Source organism: Charadrius vociferus, unplaced genomic scaffold, assembly GCF_000708025.1.
Source record: "Charadrius vociferus isolate BGI_N301 unplaced genomic scaffold, ASM70802v2 scaffold350, whole genome shotgun sequence".
Classification (NCBI taxonomy): Eukaryota; Metazoa; Chordata; class Aves; order Charadriiformes; family Charadriidae; genus Charadrius; species Charadrius vociferus.
In genome coordinates, this window is record NW_009646331.1 from 12,273 (window position 1) to 25,505 (window position 13,233).

General features: G+C 38.9%; 1 protein-coding gene across 1 annotated transcript in view; it reads right to left on the reverse strand.

Annotated features, from left to right (window-relative positions):
- Positions 1-2,801: 2,801 nt before the first annotated feature.
- Positions 2,802-13,233, reverse strand: part of LOC104286378 (E3 ubiquitin-protein ligase RNF38-like) — a gene marked incomplete at its 5' end in the record, with an annotated part of 33,994 nt that continues 23,562 nt past the window's right edge. The window contains 6 exons of the mRNA XM_009885003.1: positions 2,802-2,864; positions 4,069-4,168; positions 5,290-5,411; positions 6,769-6,853; positions 8,917-9,023; positions 11,136-11,297. Coding sequence (XP_009883305.1) covers positions 2,802-2,864; positions 4,069-4,168; positions 5,290-5,411; positions 6,769-6,853; positions 8,917-9,023; positions 11,136-11,297 — 639 coding nt within the window. The remainder of the gene's footprint in view (positions 2,865-4,068; positions 4,169-5,289; positions 5,412-6,768; positions 6,854-8,916; positions 9,024-11,135; positions 11,298-13,233) is intronic.

The window sequence follows — 13,233 nt, forward strand, 5'->3', positions numbered from 1 at the left end:
AAAAACCCCAACCCAACATATGCCAATATGGTAAACCATTAACATGCCACCCCCCCACCTTGTGTAAGTATAGCAGGAAGGCAATGAACATTTATTTGTCTTGCTGGATTCTGGTACCATCAGGCACCACAACAGACTGTGACATTAGACACAAATGTGCACAGCACATGGCAGTTAACAGCTGAGCATAAATCACTTTCCCCTTCTCTTTTGACAGCCACAATAGACTTGTTTGTAGCTGGTCTGATCTGATTCGGAACGCATGCACATGTGCTGTTTATACACACTAACCGCAGGAAGCAAGTCTGCACACATCTGCAAGAGTCCCATGCAAACAGAAGTAATATTCCAGAAAATATCAGCCACAGGAGTGCAACAATTAAATTCAGTATTTTACCAAATTAGATATTCCATCTCCTAAATCTTCAGCTGCCTCACAGTGTTTTACTGGCAAAAAAGGGACATTACGCACCAAGATTTCTCCAGTTACAGAAAGAAGACTACTCTCCCCTTGGTATTCATGAAGTGTGCCTTGTTCATTATGCATTTATATCTAGCTTAGAACAAATGCCTTCTTTCCATGCTTCAAAAAAAGTGAATAATGAGTGTAGTAGCATTTGTTATGGTTAAATCTGTACAACTAGGGCTGGGTGTTTTTTCAGATATATTAGAGACCTTAAGTATTATAAGACATATACAGCACACACTTTTTAAAATAACCACATGATTTAATTTGCTAAAAAATAGGGTTTACTGTAGGTGATTTAACCTTTTTGATGATACTGTGAGGAGTCCATTCTTTAGTGCTTGGGGGAGAGGGGAAATTGTAATGTTTTGAAGTTGATATAACAGTATATTTTTATTTAGCGTCCTTAATTATTGACAAGTATGGGCAGAAGAAAGGCTTGAGTACTATTTGTGTAACTAAAAAACAAGAGCATCTGAAACAAGCAAAAACAATAGCTATAATTAATTGGTTTGTAGAACCTTCAAAGAAGGGCAAGCACCATAGAAAACATAACATTGTCTGAAAATATAACTGATGATACTTGAGCATAGCAGCATACAAAAGTATCAGAAATTACAAAGAACAAACAAAGCTCAGACTGGCACCAAGTTATAGCACTATTGGTAGTTGTATCACTTGTACTATTGCAACCAGGGTATTGATACTAAATTTAGGAGAAAACATTTTGATGCCAAAAATCACATCTCTTGATTAACTGTGGTATATTTAGATCCAGTTATTTCACTGAAACGTCTTTAAGTTCTTAACAGTCTGAAGTGTTAAAGAAGTCAATATTTTCAACTGCACAACTGAAAATATTATTTGAAAGGCAGTCAAATGAAAGTTGCCTCCCATTTCACAGCATTATTTGTTCTGGATGGTGTACCAATTTACTCTTCTACAGTGGAACATTCTGGAGACTTGATAGAAAAAGAAATAAGGGAATTTTTTTCATGCCAAGCCTATCAAAAAATACAGAAGGCTAAGAAGCAGTGCCCTAGAACAACTGTGTTCTAGCAGTGAATGACCACCACCCACCCTTTTTGAAGCACAAAAATTGAAAGTTCTACTTCTCTGAAAAAATGTTTAAAATTTTATTTTGTTCATTAAGTCACAGGAATAAAATCGTATCCTCTTACAAGTTATTTTAATTGCATACAAACTCTCTCGTAAACAACGAACATCATAAGTGATTAAATCCAATGTTTATATACTAAAGGAGTACATACTTAGCAAGTATAATGGTCAAAGTGAAGAAACTTTGCACAAGACCCTCAGCACCTTTTCAGCTTCCTTTTGGAGGAGGAGCACAAAGTACAGTATCTTCAAAACTCAAGTCTAATCTGAAATCAACTGAACATAAGTAAAACCCAGCTAGAAGAACTGAGAAGGAGAACAGAAAAGCTTCAACATTAAAGTCACCAATTGGAAGTGTTAACATTGTTAACTGAGTTATGCAATATTGCAACTTTATATCAATAAAATAAGCAGTAAACCTGTCATACTGAAATTTGGATTTCCTATCATGTGTAAAAACCCAAGGTTACTCACATACTGAGTAATGAACACGCTCTTTAGAGGTACACTTAAAAGCCTCCAATAAAGGGGAAGCATGACATCTGTTTGAATAGCAAGTAAAAAAGTCTTTTCATTCTATTAAGTATATTGGGGAGGACATATTAAATGTCTATAATTGCAGCACAGTCTGCATTCAGTGTGCGACTCCAAACACAAAGAAAGAAACCAGTGTACAGTACTAGTACTGTTTAAATAACATAAGATTATACATTGCAGCATAATTAATACTACATACATACGTTCTTAGTACATGCTGGTATATATGTTCTCAAACACATATACACACCCAGTCACAAGTGCACTTCACACATTCTCTCAATCCCCCCCCCCCATTCATGCCCATTCACAGTATCTGAAGGTAGATTGCTATATTGTTTGGAGCTACCACTTTTTATAAAAGCACAAGCTAAAAGATCATGTCCGTGGTAATCTTGCAGCAACACTCAGAATGATCACACAAAAACCAGGAAAAGTTAGTGCACACACAAAATTAAGCTAAAAAAAGTCTTTGGAGTTCCAATCACACAGTTAGTATAGCAATCCCACAATTGTGAAGACTAAGCTTTATAATCAATTAAGTCGCACAGTGCAAAGAAATGTCCATTGACCCTTTTGTGTAAAGGGAATGCTGGAAGCCACATGGGTAAGTTCAATGGATAGTTCATATATACACTTGACCAGGAACACCCAAACCAGATTTGTGCTCTTAGATTAGTCATTCTGAATCACGATGCACTTCTGAAGCATCAGCTCTGCAAATTGGGCAGGTACGATTAGCCTGTAAAACCAGAAATAAAAGAAAGTTTAATGCACTGACAAATACATTCATTATGGTAACAGTGTCTGCAACCCAGAAACAAAATGAAATTGCCACTTGAAATGATCAAGAGTACCCAAAAGGGACCAAAAAAAAAAGAGATAAACCCAGCGTGTACTCATTTTCTGTTACTTTAGACTATGTAAAAATGACCTAAAAGTTTTGTAAACTCAAAAGAAAAATACAGTGGGCAGAGAAACACACCATCACTAGAGAAGCAAGACAGAGGTGGAAAAAAAGTGCCCTATATTAGGGCATCCTAGTCTTACTAGCTCTTTGTCATGAATCACAGCTTTTTAGGCTCTCGCTACACCATTATCCTAGTAGAAGAGCAGAAGTCTATCATGCGGGCTTAGCCAAAGCTTGAAAGCTGAGCGGGGGGGGGGGGAAGGGGTGGGTTTGTAGCAAGAGACACAGCACACAATCTGACTAAACAGCTCCAAAGCTGAACATGCATAAAAGTTTTATGTTGAGCGCTTCAATGAAAAACTTGAGAATACACCGATTCATAAAATAATTAATGTTGGAATGATCCTCAGGAGGTTTCTAGTCCAGGTCCTGCTCAAAGCAGGGTCATCTGTAAGGTCAGACTAGGTTACTCAGGGCTCTCTCCCATCTCTCCCTTCTAAACTGTATCCTATCCTTCTCACCTTCTGTACCACTGCTATTCTGTCAACTTATTGTCCTGCTTCTAGGTCTTCCCCCCAACTTGTTTTGAAAGAATATCCCATAGCATGCATAAAGCCATAATTTCATGCTAAGTCCTTTTTAAAAAAAAAATATAAATCTCTCAATCACGTCTTATACTTATAAAAATAGATACTTTTTGATTTGCCCCAAGAATTCAAATTCATAGTGATAGGAGGCATTCTTATAGGAGCGCTTTTCTGCCAGTGAAGATCATTCTCCTCATATTCTTTTTAAAAGGACCCTATTCCAATTATTATTACAAAGAAATATCTTTTTTTAATTCCTAAAAAAGAATATTTCTATAGTGCAAGCAGACAACAGAAAGAAGATAAATTCAGCTTGTGCCCTTTATTTGTTACTTCAGAGCCTAAATATTAAAAATGAAAAACGAGATGAAATGCAGTCGAAAACTAAAGAAAAAATGAAACGACAAAATAGGACATTATGAATTGCACCCAACACAGATTTTATTTACCTTAAGCCATTTATCAACACACTTGGCATGAAACTCGTGGTTACAGGGTAAGACTCTAAGTAGCTGCCTTGCCTCAAAGTCACACATACACACTACACACCTAAAAAAAAGACAGCAAATATCTATAAACTTTCCCATTTAACAACAATAATTTCTATTCTATAGGCAATTTATAAGCTGTGCCTGCAAATTTTTTTTAAAACCACTGGAGTATCTACAGTGATCAAACTTTTGGGGGTATAGATCTCAAGTGGACCAGTGTAAAATGAGAATTGCTTTTGTATTCTCCATGGTTTCAAATCCTAAAGCAGACAAGGACTCAAACTCATACCTATGGGAGTTCACTGGCCCAAGAAGTAAATAGATTATATTACCATAATTCAAAATACTGGAGTTCATGCCTGCTGATATAAACAGGTAGTGCAAACCCTATAGCATATTTCTTTCATTTTTGGCTTTAATTTTAGCTGTATTAAAATAAAAAACAGAAAACCTGCTTTGAGTATTTCTCAAAGCCATAACTGATAAAAGATCACACATTTTTACTATGAAAAATTTCTCCCTAAATTACATCTATATTCTGTTGTACATGTTTTATAAACATATTTCTTCCACAGAGACATCATCAGCTTAAGTTCTCTGGTACTTTTATTTTTCTTATTCCCTACTATGTTAAAAATAACATTGAGGATTGCTCTAAGTGGAAGATCAGAGAAAAATATCTCTTCTGTTCAGTTTCAAACATTTGATAGCACTGTATATCACTTTCACTGTCTCCCACCTATATCTCATTTCTCTGTTACTCAGACCTTTCAAACAGAATTAGTCTTACAAAAAAGAAAATATAACTGTAAGCCTCAAAGACTGTCAAAAGCTCTTCCAGGAGCACTTGAAATTTTAGTACTTGGAAAATATTTCAATATAGGCTGAATTCCAGGTTGATGATGGCCATTTAATATCTAGTATGCCAAACAAAAATTTGGAAAACTATTAAAAAATACTGAATAACTAAATTTGAACATCTAATTGAATGAGACTATGCAGAATTTTAAAGCCAAGATAAATTATATTTGATTTGAAAAATAGTTTAAGGAATTTATCTTTTTTGTTTGAATGCTTTTAGAGCACTTGTGTTACAGTATTTGCCTAGTTGAGGCTGCAGCCTGAAGGAATGGAAACACAGTCATGTGAAGTATGTAAATTTGAGATAGATGTACTTACAATGTCTGTTCTGATTGATGATTACTTGGATTGAACCTGTAAGATGGAAGCTGTTCAATGTCTGCCTTTGTCAGTCCTCGAGGTTTGGCTTCTCCTAGACGTTCTGCCAAATTCAGCAGTGCCTATGAAACAAGGAATTTGAACTTTTTCACATTCATTGTTCAAACAAGCTCCAGCTCTACCAGAAGTGATTTCTTCTGCCATGTCACTATCCCACCAGGCAGCACAAGCCATCTCTTCATCAAGACACATTTAGTCTTACTTTTCTCTCTCTACAACTGCAAGCACTATGGAAAGATGTCTTTCAAAGTTTGATCATTGATGAATCCTTCTGAACAGCATAAGATAGTACCTTTGGGATTTCCAAATATCCATGACCTAACTGTTAATCACTCCTGCAGTTGTATTCACAGCTTTATACATGTTTTGCTTTAGAAATTAACCCCCTTCCCCCATCCCCCCCACAGTAGTGTGAGTAACCAGAAGAAAATGATGACAAACTTGCTTTCTAGGAATATACAATGAGAGTAGCTCTACATGGCCAACAGTTTAAAGGGACAACTTTTGACTCCCATTTCACTTTTTGGGCTAACTGAATTGAGACGTGGAGATTTTATGCTGAACCTTTAGAAACAAAAGCATGACATCAAATTGAATAGAGACACTTTCTGATTAAATTTTGTACTTCTTCATACAGGTAGAACACTGTACCTAAGTGCTCCTCATATAAATAATTTCTGCTCCCTCATGAGGGGCTCCAGAAAAGCATCAGTATCAACTTGATAGAGAAATGAAGCACAGAAGTTAAGAGATTTGATGAAAGATGCAAAGAGTACAGATACTCAAATAGCCCAAAACCTGGAGCCCAACATCAGCTACAATATGATGCTTCTTTTAACTAGCACAAGAACTGAACAGAATCTGATGGGAATCCAACAGCCTGAGAAGCAGCAAGGACAAGAGTTGGGATTAACCCTCAATTATCTAAGACACCACTGACATTTTATTTCAAAATATGTGACTTGTACTCTCCTTATTGTCAAGAGAAAATATATATTAAGAGATTCTTGCCAACATCACATTTACCTGAATACATCCTATAATGTTAACACTAATCTGTAAAGTCAACAAGGCACATAAAAAGCACTAAATTATAGCATATTCTAAAGAATAGGATATTTATGCTCGATTTTTAAAAATCAAGCAAAACGCAAAAAGAAGAGTCACATCTAGAATGGAAAGTTGAGGAATTTAACCATCGCTAATAGGCAATGATGAAAGGCAATAGATAGATACAAAATAAGAGTGTTTCTAACATCCAGTGTTAGAAACTAGTATGAAAAAAATGTTTCTAGATTCTGTCTTCATAAACACTACATTTATTTAATCCCGGTTTTGTCTTTGAAAAGCAAAAGGCCATTTAAGTTCATGTATTGAGTTAACCTTTGCTCCTTGTGAATTTGAACTTCACGCACTAACCTCATAGTTTTCTACCTCTCCATCTTCCACGTCCAACTCAAAACTGAAAGCTGGTCCAACTACAGGTGGCACTGGAAGCACTGATCTGCCAGAAGAACAAACAGTAAGACTCAACATCTTTCTGAAGGAAAGCATGCAAACATATGGCAGAGGTAGTTATGTTATTGATCCTTCTTAAATCAATAAATTCTAAGAATCAGTAAAAAGGTTAAATTTGAAATTAAGAATTAAAATTCAATGTAAAGGAGTCAAAGGAAAGCTAATTGTGCCACTTTTTGATACTCACTGTATTGCATTTTTAAATTGCATTTATATTGCTATGACAACTAATACTTACAGTAAGGCTTGGTGTTATTACAGAAAATAATCTCTTGATAACCTGCATCACAGAGTTAATATTGAACAGAGTTTCTGGTTTTAAATTTGACTTATTTAAATAGATAGATTATCAGCAAAGATAAATATCCCAAGTTCACTTAGCTCCCCAATACAAAAGCGTTCAAGCACTCAAATAGAATAGAATAGAATAGAATGGAATGGAATGGAATGGAATGGAATAGAATAGAATAGAATAGAATAGAATAGAATAGAATAGTTCAGTTGGAAGGGATCCACAATGATCATCTAATACAACTGCCTGACCAATTCAGGGCTGACCAAAAGTTAAAGCACATTATTAAAGGTATTGTCCAAATGCCTCTTAAACATTGACAGGCATGGGGCATTGACCACCTCTCTAGGAAGCCTGTTCCAGTGTTTGACCACCCTCTCTGTAAAGAAATGTTTCCTAATGTCAAGTCTGAACCTCCTCTGATGCATCTTTGAGCCATTCCCATGCATCCTGTCACTGGATACCAGGGAGAAGAGATCAGGGCCTCCCTCTCCACTTCCCCTCCTCAGGAAGCTGTAGAGAGCAATGAGGTTGCCCCTCAGTCTCCTTTTTGATAATACACATAACACAAATAATTACAATATAGTACTGGGCCAACTTCCACATTGACAGCAGACCCAACTATACATTCCCACGTAACGTGGATTTGGCCAGAAAAGGACCTCTTCAGGTATAAAGGCAAGAGCACACCATTTTTCTCTTTTTTCTTTTAAGTTAAAAACACATTTCATTCCCAAGATAAAAATATGGGTCAAAATTTAATGCGCAACCATAGAAATAAAAAATCCACAGCACTATAAATGTCATCTAATTAAATAAATCAGGAATGATTGTGACACACTGTTCCTGAGTAGACAGGCAAGTGGCTATAACAACAGAGCAGACTTTGTCAGAATGCACAATGCAAAGTTTAACAACTTCACTGAATCATATATCCTGGTGCTATTTTGATGCAGGTCAAACTGCGGAGTCAGAAACTATAGATGTTGTGGCAAAACAACAAATGACAAAGTTGGATTATCTCCCTGTCAATGACACCTTTAAAATAAATCCTCATTTTCTAAGCATTTTGTATTAATTTCAAAAATGGAACCTACAAAGAACAATAAGTTCCATGTAACACATCTAAACTACAGCAGACGGGATCTACTTCAAAAGGTTACTGATAATCCCTTAATGTTACTTCTCCCATCCCTTCTCTTCCAGAAATGGTTAATCAGGTGCAGAAGTTCAAAAGCTGTAACAGATTATCAGTTCAAAAGAAAGAAACCCCCCCAAACCAAAACACACACACACACACAGAAGGCTCCCCTCATTATGTTTCAGTAATTAATTAAGAGTAAATCGATTTGCTTGTTTTGTTTTTTCTTTGTAAGGACTGTTAGATCTTTATCCTACATAAGTAGACTTTAGGATGTAACCATGGGTATAACTCATAACTATTATCCAAGAACCAAGTGTAATCATTCTACACTGAACATTTTTAAGGAGATTTCAACAGAAAGAAGAGGCATAGCAGATCCCAAAACTACATTATCATCAAACTGTTCACTTGTACTTGTTTTTTCCTTGCTCGGGTATGTATGCTGTCCAAATAGACTGGAAACTTTAAATATAACAAGTTTTCTTATTCCTTGGGATTGTCTGAACTGTCTGTACCCTGTGGTAGAGCCCAAACATAAAAAAAACCATTGAGGGGATCAACTAGCTTACAGAGTTATTTAGTAGTCTACGAGTACGATGTGCTTTGGACTTACAGCACATATGGTAATAGGCTGGGATGGTACGAGTGTGGTGGTATTGGTTGCTGTGATCGGTATCTACTGCGCCCTGTGAGTCTTCGAGGCATAAAAGCTGGGTAAGGCTGTAAAAAGGAAGAACAAATTCAATATTTTCTTGTTTTATTTAATAATGAAATTAAATAAAAAGTGAATGTTGAAATACATTTTAAATAAGGCATTATCAAAAAAACCCCAGCCCTGTCCAAGCCAAAAAAATCCAGCCTTTTCAAACAATTTTGACCAACAAATCTCATCAGTAATACAAAATTATACTATCCAGCAGAAAAAAAAGTAGCAATGCTAACCAGAAACCCTTGCAAACTAGCTAATAAGTATTTTGTAAGGCTTAGCCTATATACGAGCTGGTTTGGACAGGCAGGACTTGAACTGGTGAACATGGTGATGGTGAATGGAGTTAAATCCAGTTGGCGGCTGGTCACAAGTGGTGTTCCCCAGGGCCCAGTATTGTGTTGCATCCTCAGTAAGTTTGCAGACAACATCAAGTTAGGCGGGAGTGTTGATCTGCTCAAGGGTAGGATGGCTCTACAGAAGGATCTGGACAGGCTGGATTGATGGACCTAGGCTAAAGGTATGAGGGTCAACAAGGCCAAGTGCCGAGTCCTGCACTTGGGTCACAACAACCCCATGCAGCACTACAGGATTGGGGAAGAGTGGCTGGAAAGCTGCCCGGCAGAAAAGGACCCAGGGGTGTTGATCGACAGCCAGCTGAATATGAGCCAGCAGTGTGCCCAGGTGACCAAGAAGGCCAAGAGCATTCTGGCTTGTATCAGGAATAGTGTGGTGAGCAGGACTAGGGAAGTGATCGTCCCCCTGTACTCAGCACTGGTGAGGCCGCACCTCGAATACTGTGTTCAGTTTTGGGCCCCTCACTACAAGAAAGACATTGATGCTCTGGAGCGTGTCCAGAGAAGGGCAATGAAGCTGGTGAGGGGTCTGGAGGACAAGTCTTATGAGGAATGGCTGAGGGAACTGGGGTTGTTTAGCCTGGAGAAGAGGAGGCTGAGGGGAGACCTTATCACTCTCTACAACTACCTGAAAGGAGGTTGTGGCCAGGTGGGGGTCGGTCTCTCCTCCCAAATAGCAAGCAATAGGACAAGAGGAAACAGCCTCAAGTTGCACCAGGGGAAGTTTAGATTGGATATTAGGAAAAAATTCTTCACTGAAAGGGTTATCAAGCATTGGAACAGGCTGCCCAGGGAAGCGGTGGAATCACTGTTCCTGGAGATATTTAAAGGATGGGTAGATGTGGTGCTTAGGGACATGGTTTAGTGGTGGTTTTGGCAGTGTTAGGTTGATGGTTGGACTTGATCTTAAAGGTCATTTCCAACCTAGATGATTCTATAATTCTGTGCAGCAAACCAAAAGCTGAGGGCTTTCAACCGGGTGCAATGCACTGGCTTGTGCAGCTGGTTGGGTAGAAATGAGAGCTTTAAACAACACATATACAGGAGTTCTTTCACTGGCATAAGCCAAATATCCATTAGTGGGCACTGCAAGGATGCTCCACAGCAAAACCACTTTAAATAAAGAGCAAGGTTTAAAATTAATAACTAAAGAAATCACATTCAGAGTTGGGCTCAATTACATTCACTTTTGGGAGGAGGGACTGTAGCCTTTCAACTGCATACAGATATAGTGCCTAAAGAGACATTCAAGGTTACAGCTTCAACATATTCTTTCCATAGGAGAAAAAGACTATTTTCCTGTTTCAATTTGCATGCAAAGCTCTTTACTTACATAAGTCCTCAGTATGACTGTTTAAAACATCTTGCACTGTATACTAAAATGGGAGCAGGTAAAGTATTGCAATATAGACATAAATTGTATTTTTCTAAAAATACTCAATAGTGAAAAAAAAATTTTAACACATTTTTAGAACCAAAATACACACACCACTACTGAAATAATATTCAGAGGCCTTGAGACATTTACTTTTATGAAAAAAGATCACTCAAAGATTTTGTTAGCATGTTTTCATTCTTCCAAGTTTGAGCCCTCAGACTATATGAAGTCTAACCCTAAAAACCAACCACCCTGATTTTCCACAGCTGCAACCACTAATGAAATTCAATTGCAAAAATGCAATTTTTCAATAAAATAGTTATAAATTAGAGCAAAGATCGAGAACTTGAACTCAGCATGCATGAGGATGTAGTACAAAAAGCAATACTTACAACTCCAAATGTAACCTCTTGTTGTAAAGGATCATGGGTTAAGAATTGGATAGGAGCTGAGGAAGTCAATGTCGGTGGATGAGTTGATGGAGGGTAGGTAAAAGTTCCTATAGGAAGATGTTCTCCAAGCAGTTCTACTTCATTCTCTATCATTTGAAGTGGCTAAAAGAAACACAGGGTTTGTTGTATTAATCGAAAACCAGTTTTTAAAATGTATTTTTTAATATCAAAATAACAGAATTCCAATTATATGTTCTGAGGAGTTGTGGAAATTTTATGGCGTTGTATTTGGTGTATGTGGCAAGGTTTTGGTAGTGGGGGGGCTGCAGGTGTGGCCTTTGTGGGAAGAGGTAAGGGGCTGCCTTGTGCCAGGCACAGCTGGATCCAGCTGGCTTGGCAATGGACCCGCTGCAGGCCAAAGCTGAGCCAATCAGCAGTGTTGGTGGTGCCTCTGTGAAAAACTACTTAAGAAAGGGGGAAAAAAAAGCTGGATAGAGAGTAGGAGGGAACAAAAAAGAGTGAGAACACCAAGGTCAGAGAAGGAGAAGGATGAGGAGAAGGTGCTCCATGGCACCAAAGCAGATATTCCCTGCAGCCCGTGGAGGACCACAGGCTTTGATATTTCCCAAAGGAACTGTGGCCTATTGAGAACCCATGCAAGAGCAGATTTTCCTGATAGAACTGCAGTCCACAGAATAAACCATACTAGAGATTTTCCTGCTGGACTGCAGCCCATGAAGAACCCACACTGGAGCAGAAGAAAGGCATGAAAAGGAAGGTGCAGCAGAGAATGAGTGCTATATGTGGACCATAACCCCCCACCCCTCCTCTCTCTTGTGCTGCTTAGGCAGGGAGAGGAATCTGGAGAAGAACTACTAACAGTGGATGAGGATTGGGTCAGGGATTGATTACTTGAGAGAACTTGACCCATACAAGTACATGGGACCAGATGGACTACATCCAAGGGTGCTGAGAGAACTGGCTGATGTCCTTGCAAGGCTGCTGTTTATCATCTTTAAAAGGTTGTGGAGATCAGGGGGAGATCCCTGATGTCATGGTTTGAACCAGATTGGCCACTCAGGCAGAATGACAGATGTTCTCCCCTACCTCTCTCTCGGAGGAGAGGCATGAGAGAGAGAAAGAGACTTACGAGTTTAGAAGGAACTAAACTACTTTAATGAAATATTAATAATAAAATAAAAAGAAAATAATGAATTATATACAAAACTGTATTGAGCTCCCAGGATGAAAATCACGTCATGGGCAGGCACTGGGAAAGTTCCAGGCTGGACGTGTAGGTTAGATGAATGGACAGTGGGGTGGATTGAGAACTGGCTGACAGATAGAGCTCAGAGGGTTGTGGTTAGTGGTGCAGAGTCTAGTTGGAGGTCAGTAACGAGTGGTGTCCCTCAGGGGTCAGTACTGGGCCCAGTCCTGTTCAATATATTGTGACCTCGATGAAGGGATAGAGTGTACCATCAGCAAGTTTGCTGATGACACAAAACTGGGAGGAGTGGCTGACACGCCAGGAGGCTGTGCCGCTCTACAGCGTGACCTGGACAGGCTGGAGAGTTGGGCAGAGAGAAACCTAATGAAATTCAACAAGGGTAAGTGTAGGGTACTGCATCTGGGGAGGAATAACCCCATGCATCAGTACAGGTTGGGGGCTGACCTCCTGGAGAGCAGCTCTGTGGAAAGGGATCTGGAAGTCCTGGTGGACAACAGGACGACCATGAGCCAGCAATGTGCCCTGGCGGCCAAGAAGGCAAATGGCATCCTGGGGTGCATCAGGAAAAGTGTGGCCAGCAGGTCGAGGCAGGTCATCCTCCCCCTCTACTCTGCCCTGGTGAGGCCGCATCTGGAATACTGCGTCCAGTTCTTGGCTCCCCAGTTCAAGAAAGACAGGGATCTGCTGGAGAGGGTCCAGCAACGGGCTACAAAGATGATTAGGGGATTGGAACATCTCTCCTATGGAGAAAGGCTTAGGGACTTGGGTCTCTTTAGTCTAGAGAAAAGAAGATTGAGGGGCGATCTTATTAATGCTTACAAATACTTAAAGGGAGGATGCCAGGGGGATGGGAGCAGTCTTTTTTCAGTG